This window comes from Perognathus longimembris, chromosome 23 (assembly GCF_023159225.1).
Source record: "Perognathus longimembris pacificus isolate PPM17 chromosome 23, ASM2315922v1, whole genome shotgun sequence".
Taxonomy (NCBI): Eukaryota; Metazoa; Chordata; class Mammalia; order Rodentia; family Heteromyidae; genus Perognathus; species Perognathus longimembris.
The window spans coordinates 2,760,035-2,775,698 of NC_063183.1; the positions used below are offsets into that span (position 1 = coordinate 2,760,035).

The following is a 15,664-nucleotide window of genomic DNA, read 5'->3' on the forward strand; positions in this document are numbered from 1 at the left end:
GAACACTGCCCCATTGAGGACCCTTCACTGTGACAATTGTACAGCCCCGGACAGGAAAAATCCATCAGACCCCATGGCAATAACAAAGTGCAGTTCAACCAAAGATGTAAAACTGAGGCCCAGCATCTTCAGCACAAATGTGTCTTAAGACCCACTGCTCCCCTCTGCAGCAAGCCACCTAGCACAGCTCCGAAGATGGAGCGTTCAATTAACACAGCTTTTACAAAGGCTTGCCTAAGACTATGTGCACATAATATATGACATGTCCATAACTGAACTCCTCCATTCACCTCCAAAACCATTTTCCATTTTGTTTTCCCCATCCTGAAGCATGCTACCCCAAGACACACTGCATCAAGAAACAATGTTTAGAGTGGGGTATGGAGGTATACACCTATAATCCTCAGCCACTGGGAAGATGAAGACAGACAGCTCAAGGTCAGTCCAGGGGGAAAGTGAACCCTTTTCTCAATACACAGCCTGGTGCGGTGGTTCATGCCTGTCATTTCAGCTAAGCAGCAGGCATAGATAGAAGGATCTCTAACAAGAGACCCTATCTGAAAAATAAAAAGGGATAGGGTTGTGGCTGAAAGACACAACACCTGCCTAGGAAGTGTGAAGTTCTGAATCCAAATACTATTAATGGGGAGAGGAAGAAAAAAAGATGTTCAATGTTACATTCATCTCTTCCTTATTCATTTTTACACAACCAGAAACTGTCAATCACTGTCAATTCTGCTTCCAGTGTACATTGCTCCTATGTTTAGAAATCAGAACAAGGAGCAAGGCAAAGGAAAGAAAAAGGAACTGAATCCCACTAGATCCTTGATGGGACATACAACTCCCCTTCACGGCACCATGTGACTAAATAATCCTAAAACAGGGGCAATAAATACCATGGGGTGGGGGTGGGGGGAAGACTGGCTCATTCCACTTGATTTTACTTGCTCACAAAATCCTGTACAGAGAGGCTCCCTACTCTCTGAAAGCTTAAAGCCCAGGGGTGACCCAAGTCCTCAAGCAAAGGCTGACCCCCACAGAGCAGGTCCACATCCACATTTATCACAGGCTGCTCCACAAGCAGTCCTTGCAGGCCTCTTTGGTGCAGATCCAACTTCAGCATGCACCTCCCTCACACCAGCTGGGAAGGCAAACAGTGGGTTCAGGAAACTGAATCCTCCTGCCTCTGAAAGGGAGGGCTTGCTGCTTTCAACCCATTCCTTCAACATGGGGATTATCTGATCTGTGGAAGAATGTATGAATAATTGCGTCCAACCCTGTTATCCTCCGCGAGGACAGGGAGTTCTTTAATAACTTTCTTTTTCTTCCTTGGCTCTCAGTAGGTCCAGGCTTTCTCACTGTAACTTTGCTACTTTATGTTCTTGAGAGCCACTGATTTTTATCACAGGCAGGTGGGTGGGCAGGCAGGCAGGCAGGCACTCAGGAGACATGGTGACTGTCCTAATTTAAGGTAGATATTTAACACTCAAATTCACATTACTTTGGGTTCTTTGAAACCTGACAAAAGTTTTGAGAACTTTTCAAGACTAGCAGGAGAAAGAAGGAAAAAACAGTATCTGGAACCAATGGAAGAGCTAGTAAAACAATATGAAACCTAGAGACACATTAAGTTGAAAAGACAGAGACCCTGATGGGCACAGAGGCAAAGGAGCAGGAACACCACCAGCTGAACAGTGACTGTGCCAGGCTTCTGCCCAGTTCTCTCCATTCTTTCACATAGCCTCAGGAAGCAGATTGATGCTTCAGTCCACTTGAAAGATGAGGAAACATATTGAGGCCCCATGGAAACGGTGCAGCCAGGTTAGGGCACAGACAGCCTGCTTCCCCACCCCAGCTCCACCCCACTGGCCACACTGCTCTGGACAGGAACTTCCCTGTACACAGTACCACCATCAATTCCAAGTTAGTAAGGAGCTAAGTGTTTTAAAAACATAATAGAAGACACCTAAGGAAAAAAAATGTTATCCTACATGCTAGGAGTAACTTTTTCAACTAAACAGTGATAAAAGCAGTAAGGGAAAAGAACAGGCTCAGAAATGTATAACGTTCTATAATATAAAAAGATACCAAACTAAAAACAGAAACAAAGTAGTTATCATGTGTGTTAGTTTAATGAAGTTGTTACCTTACACACATATAAACTGCATGAACTATTTATTGTGAAGGAGGGAAGGAGGCGGCCCAGTAGGGAAAAGCTGGAGAAGAGGAATGGGTGGGCTTGTAATAGATAGCATACAAAATGGGATCTATTCCTGGAATGGAGGAAGACTCAACATATAAAAATCAAACAATGAGGCCAGGGTGGCTCATATCTGTGATCCTAGCTACTGAGGAGGCTGAGAGCTGAAGATCACAATTCAAAGCCAGATGGGGCAAGAAAGACTCTTATTGCCAACGAATTACCAAAAAGCTACAAGTGAAGCTCTGGCTCCTTGGGCAAAAGAAGCACTGGGACAGCTCCCAGGCCTGAATTCAAGCCCCAGGACCAGCACCAGAAAAAAAAAAAAGAAAGAAAGAAAATCAAACAGTGAGTAGTTTAATACACTCCATGGTATGAATGAAGCAGGGAGCATGATCAATGAAGCAGGGAGCATGATGCAGAAAAAAAAAAGCCTTAGACAAAACTCAACAATAACACACATGTATGCGCGCGCGCACACACACACACACCAAACTAGAAATAAAGGGAAGCTTCCCTAAATATAAAGTCATATATACAAAAAGACCACTGTTAACATCATACTCAATGGTAAAAATCTGACAGCTTTTCTTCTAAGATCAAGAACCTAGTGGTAAAGTGTTCGCCTCGTATACATGAAGCCCAGGGTTTGATTCCCCAGCACCACATATATAGAAAAAAGCCGGAAGTGGCACTGTGGCTCAAGTGGTAGAGTGCTAGCCTTGAGCAAAAAGAAGCCAGGGACAGTGCTCAGGCCCTGAGTCCACACCCTAGGACTGGCAACAGAAACAAAACAAGAAACAAGGGCACCAATCTTGAACAGAAAAGCCAAGCAAGAAAATTCTTTGAATTCGGGCAGGGGTGAAAAGTCTATCTCCTGCCAGGGGTCATTTGAATATTTACAACATCATTACAGGCATACAAAATTATTAATACAGGCAAATGCATCTCTGGCAGCCAACGAAAAGCATCCTGCTACCCTGTCATGTTCTAAATGATCTCTTGGGCCTCAAGTGGCCCTCAGGCTGAACATTCCTCAGCCATTAGAGTATTGTGAGACTCTGAAGCCAAAATGATCTTGAAAAGATAAAAGTTGGAGGAGTCATATCTCAGTTTTCAAGCTCACTACACAACTACAGTGCAGTACTGGCATTAGGGAAGACAAGGCAGCACAAAAACCGGAGCTCATTCGTGAACCCTCCCATAATTCCAGGAGAACATCAACATTACCCTACAGGGAAGCCAAGTATCTAATGGATGATGAAAAAAGAAACACTGTGTGGTGTATACCCATACAATGAAATATTATTCATCTATAAAAATAAATGGAATTCTGACACATGCTACAATGTAACTGAACCTTGAAAATAGCAGATCAAAAAAGCCAGAAACAAGAGAATTCTGTGTAGTCAAGTTCAGAGGTAGAAAGTAGAAGAGTTACTAGGGAAGGGACTTACAGTATACAGTTTCTGGTTGGGATAATGAAAAAGCCCTTCAGGGCAGGTGTTGTGGTTCATATCTGTAATTCGTAGCTACTCAAGACAGAGAGTGGCAGGATCAGGTTCAAGGCCCAATCAAGTAAAATGATGGAGACACCTGTTACAACCAATTAATGCCAGTGTAGTGGTGTGCACCTGTCATGCCAGCTACGCAAGATACATCAACAGAAGGAGGATCACAGTCCAGATCTACTAAGGCAAAAAAAAGCAGGATCCTGCTTGAAAAATAATTAAAACATGGATGGGGGGAGGTGTAGGGGCCTAGAGCCATGACTCGAGTGGTAGAGAGCCTACCTAACAAGTACAAGGACTGAAGTTCTAACCCTAGTACCACAAAAAATAAAATAAGTCCTTGAAATGCATAATGGAGATGGTTGTTCAACCCCTGAATGTACTGAATGCCACTGGCTTGTACACTTAAAAATGTTACATGGCCGGGGCTGGGAATATGGCCTAGTGGCAGGAGTGCTTGCCTTGTATACATGAGGCCCTGGGTTCAATTCCTCAGCACCACATATACAGAAAATGGCCAGAAGTGGCGCTGTGGCTCAAGTGGCAGAGTGCTAGCCCTGAGCAAAAAAGAAGCCAGGGACAGTGCTCAGGCCCTGAGTTCACGCCCTAGGACTGGCCAAAAAAAAAAAAAAAAAAAAGTTACATGGTGACATTATAAATATTTTAGTACAATAAAAGATATATTAAATGCTAATAGATACACAAAAATGGATCTAACAAATTTAAATTATAAACCCCAATTCATTCTACAATGGTTTTGATAACCCAACATGTACCATTTAAGACAGCACAGTAAATTTCAGAATTTTTTTTTTTTTTTTTTTTTTTTTTTTTTGGCCAGTCCTGGGCCTTGGACTCAGGGCCTGAGCACTGTCCCTGGCTTCTTCCCGCTCAAGGCTAGCACTCTGCCACTTGAGCCACAGTGCCACTTCTGGCCATTTTCTGTGTATGTGGTGCTGGGGAATCGAACCTAGGGCCTCGTGTATCCGAGGCAGGCACTCTTGCCACTAGGCTATATCCCCAGCCCCAGAATTTATTTTTGAAAGTAATAGGAAAACAGTAAGTGGAAAAGACATCTGTGAGCTTTTGCTGCTCTGAAGATATGCCTAGACATTTGTCCTAAAAAACAACACAACCAAAGCCAGGCATGGTGGTAATCCCAGCACTCAAGAGGTTAGGCAGAGGGGCTGGGGATATGGCCTAGTGGCAAGAGTGCTTGCCTCATATACATGAGGCCCTACGTTCGATTCCCCAGCACCACATATACAGAAAATAGCCAGAAGTGGCGCTGTGGCTCAAGTGGCAGAGTGCTAGCCTTGAGCAAGAAGAAGCCAGGGACAGTGCTCAGGCCCTGAGTCCAAGCCCCAGGACTGGCCAAAAAAAAAAAAAAGAGGTTAGGCAGAAAAATGATGAGTTCAAAGCCAGCCTGGGCTACATAGGCACATCTTGTCTCAAAACAAAATGAAAACAACAGAAAAATAAAAAGAAAACTTTAGGGGAAAATGCACAAAAGAATCTTCACCAACAGGACACTAGCATGTAAGTCATTAAGCACTAAACAGTGTTGTAAATACTTAGAAGCATGTTTTCCAAGCTGCAGCAAAAAAAAAAAAAAACCATAATCCAGAGTGGGCAGGACAACAGCAACTGTGGGTAGGAAACACAAACAGATAGCTGGGGGGGCTCAAGGGCAACATGAGCACGCAGAAGACTCAGAGCAGGTACTACCAGGCTACCTGAGTTCAAGCAAAAATTCTGCCTCTACAAATGTACAAACTAGGTCAAGTCCCAATAACAGATTTACTCCTAATTTATATTGCTGTGTGGAATGAAAGTCGGCCCAGGCTGACATTGAACTTATAATCCTCCTGCCTGGACCTCTCCTGTGCTAAGACCTACAGATGAATGCCACCATGCCCAGCTCTGGAAAGATTTTTTTTTTTAACCTCAGATTTTGGAATTTAGAAAAAACAGGTCTCTCTAGTAAAAAAGAAACTCCACCTAAGGCTGAGCACCTGTAATCCTAGCTACTCAAGGCTGAGATCTGATGATCACAGTCTGAAGCCAGCCTCAACAGGAAAGTCCATGAGACTCTATCACCAATTAACCACCAAAAAGTGTGGCTCAAGTGGTAGAATGATAACCTTGAACACAACTCAGTGTCCAGGTTCAAGTTTCAAAAAAGTACCAGGTACTGAGTTCAGCATTTTAAAAAAATCTACCCTAAACTACCAAATATCCCCCATTCCCTATGAACTATCATGAAAGGTTTAAGATATATACTGAGCTGGGCAGGGGTGTCTCATGCCTGTTAAGCTAGGAAGCTTAACTCAGGAGACTAAGATCTGAGGATCACACTTCAAAGCCCATCCAAGCAGTCAAGTCTGAGAGACTCTAAGCTCTAATTAACCACCAGAAAACTGGAAGTGGTGCTGTGGCTCCAAGTGTAGAGCACTAGGCTTGAGTGAAAAAGTTCAGGGATGGCAGCCAGGTTCTGAGTTCTAGCCCTGTGGCCAACAAAAACAAAAAAGATACCATCTTCCCCACACCTGGCTTTGCCCTGCTGCTCTCAGCATCATACTTTTTGAGTGACTTTTTGTTGTTTTTGGGGGGTGCTGGTCCTGGGGCTTGAACTCAGGGCCTGGGCACTGTCCCTTCGCTTTTTCACTCAAGGCTAGTGCTCTGCCACTTTAAACCACAACCCACTTCCAGTTTTCTAGTGGTTCACTGGAGATACAGTCTCATGAACTTACCTGCCAGAGCTGGCTTTTAACTACAACCCTCAGATCTCAGCCTCCTGAGTGGCCAGGATGACAGGTGTGAGCCACCGGCACCAGGCTCATCTGTCTTTTTATCAGCACACACTGTAACTGGTGTTGGACCAGTACAGGAGACGCGATATGAGTCTATGAGGTTACACCCCTGTGCCCTGAGAAAACACTGACCCTGGCCAGTACAAACTGACAATTCTGCAGCTCACACTATTCAGGGCTAAGAGCAGGTAGTCCAGCCACAAAGATATCCAAGTGTCCCAACTCTGCCTTCCTGGTTTGTTTTCTTCCTGCCTCCCTTCCTGCCCCTTCCCAGTTCTCTGCTTCTTGTCCTCTCAATTTTCCTTCCCCAGGAACTTCCTTGGGCTTCTAACAATCAACCAGACCTACACAGCATGTCCTGCCTCACGCTGTATTGCCAACTCTGAAAGATTCCCAAGCATGCGTGCATGCACACACGCGTATTTCAATGCTGAGGACTGAACCTAGGACCACACACCTGATAAGCAAATGTTCTATTGATGAGCTACAACCCTAGCTTCAAAAGTCCTTTATGAGGTCAGAGCTCATTTCCACCACTTGCCCCCCTCACAGTCAGATTCAATGTGTGGCTTCTTCCCTGAGCTCCACAGAGGCTTCCCCATCCTCTGCCCCATCTCCCTCAAGCACCCTAACCCCATCCATGCCTGATGGATGCTGTTCCTTACCACTTGACCCTTCTCTCCCCCTCCCCTCATATCTAGCAGTCCTCCTCTTGCTTTTACCTCATCCTCCACATGGTTTACAGTGCTCACCACTGGACCACTTTCCTAACCCAGAGGTTTCATCAAATCAGCCTCTGCAGAACTGAAGTGAATGGGTACAGTGACTGGGGCTTCAGGGCTGTGGTGATAGACCCCTTGCCCTCCGCTCCCTAGCATCCACCTTGGTTTCCTCTTCTCCCCTCATCAGTGGCAATTTTGTGCTCTGGGAGCCATTCTGGCCATCAGGATGCAGGGAGGAACAAAATAATGCCACATCTAGTGGATGAAGGCCAACATTTCTACTAAATATCCCAAAACAGTGCCAAGGCCAAGAGTCCCTGCTGCAAGTCAAGGCTCTCTGCCCCTATGCCATGCCAGGTTTATATGTTTGCTCTATTTCCTCAGCATCACGGAATGCTCTCAACCATCAGAGTCTTACTTATCTTCAAATCCCACTCCAAGTCTCAATCTTTCAGTGCATCCACAGGCTGACAACGCCCCATGTTTCCTTCTGGCCAGAATGGAACATCTGATCTCTGAGCACCCTTATCTTAACACAACTGGACATATACTCCTGATCCCCTAAAATCCTTTGCCTCTCCTCAAGGAAGCAGACAGCACTACAATCACTGAACTGTTCAGACCATTTAACAGAATGCCTGAACTCCCTTTAAAAGCCAGGTCTCAGGCTGGGAATGTGGCCTAGTAGTAGAGTGCTTGCCTAGCATGCATGAAGCCCTGGGTTCGATTCCCCAGCACCACATATATAGAAAAGGCCAGAAGTGGTGCTATGGCTCAAGTGGCAGAGTGCTAGCCTTGAGCAAAAAGAAGCCTGGGACAGTGTCCAGGCCCTGAGTTCAAGCCCCAGGACTGGAAAAAAAAAGCCAGATCTCTGCCTTCAGAACAAGCCCTAAAGTCCTTAGCCTAGCCTACAAAGTCAACACAACCCAGTACTTCCTGCCTAGCCCCTTGCCCCCTTCCAGCCCCATCTGGCCCACTCTCCTCGCTCCCCAAGACCTATCAGACTTCAACCCTGCCTTCCCCCCCCTTCCAGCCCAGAACCTTCTGTGCTGACTTAACCTCCCTATCACACATTTATTCTCCCATGTGCTTTTCTTTCTTACCTCTTATAATTTTTAATTCCCTATTTGTCAGTGTTTGTTGATTATTCCTCTGGGACAGCACAAGTCCCATGACAGGGCCACATGGCTTTTTGTCTTCTTTCTACAATTACCATGCCACTGTCTCCCAGAGAGAGGATGGAGTTTGGCGAACCTTAACAGCCAGTGGTGAATGAAAGGACAGTGGAGTGAACCTTAGAACCTACTCACACCTTGCCCTCAACTGAACTTGGCATCAGGAGTCCAAAACAGCCTCCTTCCAAATGCAGAGTGCTCTGAGACTAAGAACCATGTCCTGGCATCTAACTCATACTAATCTATTCCCAAATGGCATCTAACCCAGCTCCTTTACCCACAATCCTGGAGTAGTACATGTTCTGGAAGTGCTGTGATCATTATGTCCCCCAAAGTTCACTTTCTGGAACCTAGCCCTGCAAGGGATAAGATCTGGAAGAGATGGCAAGTCATGAGGGCAGGTGCTGATTAGGGCAGTTCTCACCTAAATGGGTTCCCAGTCAAGGTCTGAGTCCAGGCCCCTCTGTCTTACACCCCTCCCTTCACTCCCAGCCCCCTCTGTAACATCACTTTCCTGTCTTTCCATCTTCTGCTACAGGATAAGGAAGCAAGGGCCCTCCCCAGATGTAAGTCCCTTGAACTTCCTAGCTCCAGAACTGTGACAAACAAGTTTCTTTTCATAAATGAGCCAGTGCGTGGTACTCTGTTACAGCAGCACAAAATGAACTAAGGCCTGAGCAATCCCGGAGCCCTTGTGATCGCCCTGTTTTGTTTTGTTTTTTTGGCCAGTCCTGGGCTTGGACTCAGGGCCTGAGCACTGTCCCTGGCTTCTTCTTGCTCAAGGCTAGCACTCTGCCACTTGAGCCACAGCGTCACTTCTGGCCATTTTCTATATAAGTGGTGCTGGGGAATCGAACCCAGGGCTTCAGGTATACAAGGCAAGCACTCTTGCCACTAGGCCATATCCCCAGCCTGCCCTGTTGTTTTATCCTCAAGCAGTCCTCTCAGACACTTTCTCCAACTTACCATCACCTTATTTCCACTACAACTCAGCACCAGTCTTAGGGAAAATGCTGCACGTCTCAGCACGTCCACTCTGCTGGGTAAGTGTTCCGCTGAGACCTGTCCTTCCAGTGCTCGTGCCTATGCTGGTAAGGCCACCCCAGGCTTAGTCCTGTGTGCCAGCCAGCAGGAGCTCTGGCTGTGCGCCCTCAGCCTTCAAAGGCCTGATGGCTAACCTGGGAGCCTCGGCTGGTCATCTGGAAGGGCTAGGGTCTAAATCATCATATCTAGGTCTCCATCTGAGTCTCCTTCCTCATTCAGAGATCTAGAATGTTACTAAAACACAAGTCAGCATTTCACAGAATGAGACTAATCAGAAGAAAACCTTCTATTCTATTCTGTGAGCTATCACAAACTTAGATATGCCCAAACAATTTCATTTGGTCCCTACTTCCCTGTCAATTCAGGGAAAAGCCTGAAGTCACAGCACTTTGTAGGAAACGACAATCTGCAAAAGGCCATCAGGAAAACCAGGGGAATCAGTTTCCCAGACTGACAGTGTAGATCCACAGTCCCTGTCACACCCAGGCACAAGTGGGTGTGAGAATGAAAGGGTTATTTGTCACGACTCTCTTATATTCGTTATTCCTCTGTACCTTAGGCCATTGCAGAAATAAAGTAGCAATACAAGGAGAAAAAAATACATGGGAGACAAAATTCTATTTGTCCATTACTTTTCATTTCCCTGCAAACTTGGACAGATCACAGCTCTTTTGTCTGTAGACCACTCCAACCTAGTTGTTTTGGGGGAGCATGGTGTGCAAACCACAGCTAGAAACTTGCCTTTCTTGTTTGAAAGATGCCCCCCCATTCTTTTCTACTTTCTGCAAAAGGACAAGAGTACTAAAAGTCAAAAGGCACTTGTAAGAACCTTGAGCACCCACACTCCTATACAGGTTAAAACAATAAGTGGATGTCCCCTTAAAAAAGCATGATGACTCTCAGATTATTCAAAATGATTCCTTGACTTTCACTGTTTTACCAAGAAAGTGGCTGAGGGCTGGGGATATAGCCTAGTGGCAAGAGTGCCTGCCTCGGATACACGAGGCCCTAGGTTCGATTCCCCAGCACCACATATACAGAAAACGGCCAGAAGCGGCGCTGTGGCTCAAGTGGCAGAGTGCTAGCCTTGAGCGGGAAGAAGCCAGGGACAGTGCTCAGGCCCTGAGTCCAAGGCCCAGGACTGGCCAAAAAAAAGAAAGTGGCTGATACAAGGGTCAAGTCTAAGTTTTACTCAAGTATGGCTACAATACCCAAAGAGGAGAAACAGCTAGCAGCTGGGACACCAGGCCTGCCCTTTGGAGGACCCCAAACACTACACCAGCACCTTCTCAACCTCACCTGGATCGGAGTCCTTTTCTGTCCTGCATGTGGAGTGACATGAAGGTATACCCCAGAACCTACGAACTAGATGCCATCAGCTATGACAGCATCTACCTCCAGACAGACAAATGTCCTAGGGGCCAGAGAAGAGTGGGTGGAGAGAAACAAAAGTACCCTGGATGAGAACTCAGGCTCTAAGACAGGAGGGAATAGCTGCATAGAAAGAGAAAGGATACAGTGGCCACTCATAGTTGGGGCACTCATCTCATTTCATTCTGGGAAGTGAAAACCCAACTTCAACAGCCATCTAGCTGGTCCGTATCACTGTGATTAGAAATCAAGGAGGAATTTAATTGTGAAGTTTCCATGAAGAAGTACTGGTAACTAAGTCTTAACCAAAGACTAAGTCTTGACCCAAGTACAGTGAGTGCTTTCTAGACCTCCAGATGGCCAAATGACTTTCTCTCCTCTGCCAGTGCCGGCAACAAGGGCAGCCGCCTGGAGCTGCGAACTGAGCAAGACTCTGAGGCTGAGTGTGATGGGCATGGGTATATTATTAATACAGACTTCATGTCCACCGTCAACTGTGTGCTCAGAATAATATCCATCAAATTTAGCTGCAATTAACCCCCCGTTCATCACCCTTACAAAAAAATATATTTTTTAAAAATTTAGCTGCAACAAAACATTTTTGTTATATATAATATATATATATACACACAGTCCTTCACAGTGCCATTAGGCTTAGCTAATGGACTGAAGAAAAGCAAAAAATCCTACCACTCTTCCTACTTAGAAATCAGCTCTAGATTCTCAAGTTCCATAGGACAAAGTCCAAGCAGCCTACAAAGCTTTCACTTGCCCCAAGTGCTCTGCAGCCCACAGCTCTCCAAACACAGCCAGCCACTCAGTGTCTCACTCTTTCCCCAAACTATGTCTTTCACACATCATCCCCATCACTCCCTCAGCCAAGCAGACTCCTATTCATCCCTCAGAGTGCTACTCGTGTCCCCTCTGTCTAATGTTCAAAGTATGGTTCTTGGACCAGTAGCATCACCCAGGGAACTTGCTAGAAATGCAGACATAGAGGCCCTACCCCAGCTCTACTAAATCCAAGTCTGCTTTGTAACAATATCCCCATGTGAATTATGAATGTGAGTTGTGTGCACATAGAGTTCAAGATGCACTGTCTGAGGGACCTTGCCAAGTCCTCCTAGACACCACTGTTCACTGCGGGTAAAGTGTCTTCCCCTAGTCCCAGTGCCGGGCACAAGGCAGGGAGGCACTTTGGTGGGATGCATAATAGGCAAGACCCTCCTTTACTCATGTCCTCTACTAAGGTAGGAGCCCAAACACCCCCTTCCTGCCTTGGTGGCAGCCAGTTGTCATGGTTACAGTCAAGGAGATGGCAGCAGGGCCTGCTCAGAGGCCTCTGGGAGACCTTTATGTCCCTAATGACATCTTGCCTTCCTGGGTAGAATGTAAGGTGCCTCAGATGCCATCAACAGGCAATCATGAGGTGACAAGCAGAACAAAAGTAACTGCAAGTGACATCAGGGTAGAAACAGAGGCGTGTACAGGACTCACTGTGCCAGCTAACTCCATACTCCTAGCGCTCAGGAGGTCTCAGGGTCTTTCTTCTTGTGTGAACACATTCCTAACCCATGGAGATGGATGGATGGATGAATGGATGACGGTAAGAACTACTAAAGGCTCAGAAGATTATATTGTTTAAGAAATTAGGCCTCTAAGAATCCTTTCAACATTGCCAAAGAATGCCTATAACGTATCTGCACTTCTAAAGCACATTGACCCATTTTTGTTCATGGCTTACTGGACAAAAATGTGGACACATCATAAAAAGCAATGGAATTGACCTCTAAGAATCTATTCAACTTTGCCAAATACGCCTATCAATCAGCCCTGCTGCCCTGTAGAATTATAAACCCATTTCTGCCCACAGTTTAATGGCTTGAAACATGAACACTATATCATGACTATACTAAGATGCTGTCGAAAACTGCCTGTTGTGAGAGAGTAGAAAACTGAATTTAACACAGGGCTCTGACCTTGAAAAGTTTGCAACTACTGTGGCTTCTCTCAGGCAACCATAGCAAATGGAGGTGGGGGGGGGGGAATAGAAGATTTTCATAGCCAACAAGTTGCCACTCTTCTTACTTTTTTTTTTTAACCAGTTCTGGGGCTTGAACTCAGGGCCTGAGCACCATCCCTGAGCTTCTTTTGCTCAAGGCTGGCGCTCTACCACTTGAGCCACAGCACCACTTCTGGCTTTTTCTGTATATGTGGTGCTGAGGAATCAAACCCAGGGCTTCATGCATGCTAGGCAAGCACTCTAACCACAGAGCCACATTCCCAGTCCTTCTATTTTCTTACTTTGCAATCTCTGACCTGAGTCTCCTTTTCTCCAGTCAGGATTTTCATCCAACTGAGCTCCAGTTGCTCACGCCTGTAATCCTAGCTGCTCAGGAAACTGAGATCTGAGGAATCAAGGTTCAAAGCCAGCCCAAGCAGGAAAGCCAATGAGACTCTTATCTCCAATTACCGACAAAAAAGCCAGAAGTGAAGCCATGGCTCAAGTAGTAGAACACCAGCCTTAAGCAAAAAAGCTATGGAACACTGCCTAGGCCCTGAGTTCAAGCCCCAGTACCAGCACACACACACACACAAAAAAACTATTCAACTTTCAAGATCAAACAGCTGTCATTTGCTTTCTTCTTGAGCACACAAATAAAATACAAGGAAAATATATTCCAAGGAGGGGGTGCTGTTCACTAGAAGTACTTCTCAGAGTAAAGCAGGACCAGAGTACATACATTCCTCTGCTAGACCACTGATCCTGCAATCCCATCATCTGCTCAATAAATGTATTCTACAAAGAAACTTGAGAACACCAATGGAAAGCCAGTACCATTTGCCATAAATAGAAGACAAATGAAGAAACAAACTCAATAAGCACAGAGCTTATTAAATTTAGCTACTGTTGCCTACCCAAGCAGGAAGCCTGCTTTCCCTTTGTTTATAAATGGGGGTGTGGGGATGAGCAAGAGGTGTTAGAAACAGGATAACATTAAGCTGAGATTCTACTGGGCATGATCAGGATGAAAAAGGCCCAGAAAGGAAATGAATTTCTCACCATGTGATTTTATTCTAATACCACATCCATGTCTCACCTGTGCAGTCTCCAATCACCTTTCCCTTCTGGCCTAATTCCTTGGTGCATCCAAAAGACTTCTCCCCAAGCTGAGCCCCACCTACCAACCAGCTCTCCAATCTCGCCCTCTCAAACCCTTGCAACTACATCAGGGCAGCCATTCCTCAATTTAAAGAGGCCAACCAGCAGCCCATCAGTGCTATCAGCAGGTTTTGCTTGCTTCAAAGTATTTCTGCTATACTGGCTCCATTTCCTCAAGTGCTAAGTAAAGAAAAAAGTAAAATAGCAATAAATGCTCATTGTATCAGGCAGGATTAGAGAGAGCTGATTGGCCAATCAGATTGGATCCTATAAAGGTGTCAATCAGCAAAGTGGAAAACAGTCAAAACCAGGCAACTTATAACATATCCACTTGTTTGCTATGAGGCAGGCAGCAGATGAAGTAAAAGGGCTCTGAGAGGCTGAGTAAACTTGCCCTGGGTCCCACTGCTATTAAGTAACAGAACCAGGATTTGAACCCAGATCTAGACTGCAAGTTCCATGTAGACAGGGTCTTGCTCTATGCCACATCCCTCCCAGATGCTTATCGTAGGACTGGGGAAAGGAGGCATGCTGAATGCATGGGAAGGAGGGCGAGGGGGAAGTAAGGAATGAATGCCTGGATGGATAGATCCATGCACGGATGCAAGGAACCACTCATGCACGCACGAATGCACAGATGGACCCATGAATGGAGAGAAGGCGTCAAGCCGGCAGGGGCGGCATCCCACACCCAAGGCCTGGGCGCCTGCGAGCATCCCAGGCAACCGAGGAGATCCAGGCCGAGGCAGATCGGGCGGGGCGGAGCGGGGCTCACCTTGAAGTCGCGGCTGTGCTGCGGGGTGTACTCTAGGGTCCAAAGAGCCCGCACCAGGTGCGCCAGCTGCTCGGTGACCTCGCCTTGGCCCTGCCCCTGCAGGCCCCGGCCGGCGGGCGGCGGGGGCTCGGGCTGGGGCTCGGGGCGGCCCGCGCGGTACTGGCCGAGCGCCAGGTACTCGGCGAAGAGCTCGGTGTTGCTGAGGCACTGCAGCGTGGCGTTCATGAAGCACGTGTTGCCGTGGTTGCGGAGCCCCGCCACGCCGGGCACGGGCTCGGGGGCGCAAGCGGGAGGCGCGGGCGCGGCGGGCGCGGCGGGCGGCGGCGGCGGGCAGGGCGCGGGCGCGGCGGCGGCGGCGGCGGGCGGGAAGCAGCTGCGGAGGCCGCCGCGCTCGGGGCCGGCGCCCTCGGAGCTCAGGTGCGACAGCGTCGACAGCGTCTTGAGGACGCGGCTCATGAAGCTGCCCACCGAGCGCGCCGAGGAGGGCGCGGCCGGCCCGGGGCCCCCCGCGCCGCCACCGCCGCCCGCGCCGCCCGCGCGGCCGCTCCGGAACAGCCGCTTGCTGAAGGAGCGCTTCTCCTTCCCGCCCGCCGCCGCCGCCGCCACCGGCGGCCCGGGCCCCGGCGCCGTTACCTTGGACATGGCGGCGGCCACCGACGCTCATCCCCGCGCTCGGCCGCCCGGCCCGCGGCCCCGCCACGGCCGCCGCCACATCCCGCCGCCCCGCGCTCGCCCGGGCCCGGGGAAGTGGGCGGGGGGGGGTGGAGGGAAGGCTCGCCGCTCCTCCTCCACACACCTCGGAACGCCGCCCGCCGAGCCGGCCCGCGAGCGAACGAGCGGAGCTGCGGCCAGAGGGGCGGGCGGGCGGGCGGGCGCGCACACGCGCGCAC

General features: G+C 47.9%; 1 protein-coding gene across 1 annotated transcript in view; it reads right to left on the reverse strand.

Annotated features, from left to right (window-relative positions):
- Positions 1-15,416, reverse strand: part of Usp31 (ubiquitin specific peptidase 31) — a 61,186-nt gene extending 45,770 nt beyond the window's left edge. The window contains exon 1 of the mRNA XM_048332392.1: positions 14,775-15,416. Within this exon, the coding sequence (XP_048188349.1) occupies positions 14,775-15,416 (642 nt within the window). The remainder of the gene's footprint in view (positions 1-14,774) is intronic.
- Between the last annotated feature and the right edge of the window lie 248 nt (positions 15,417-15,664).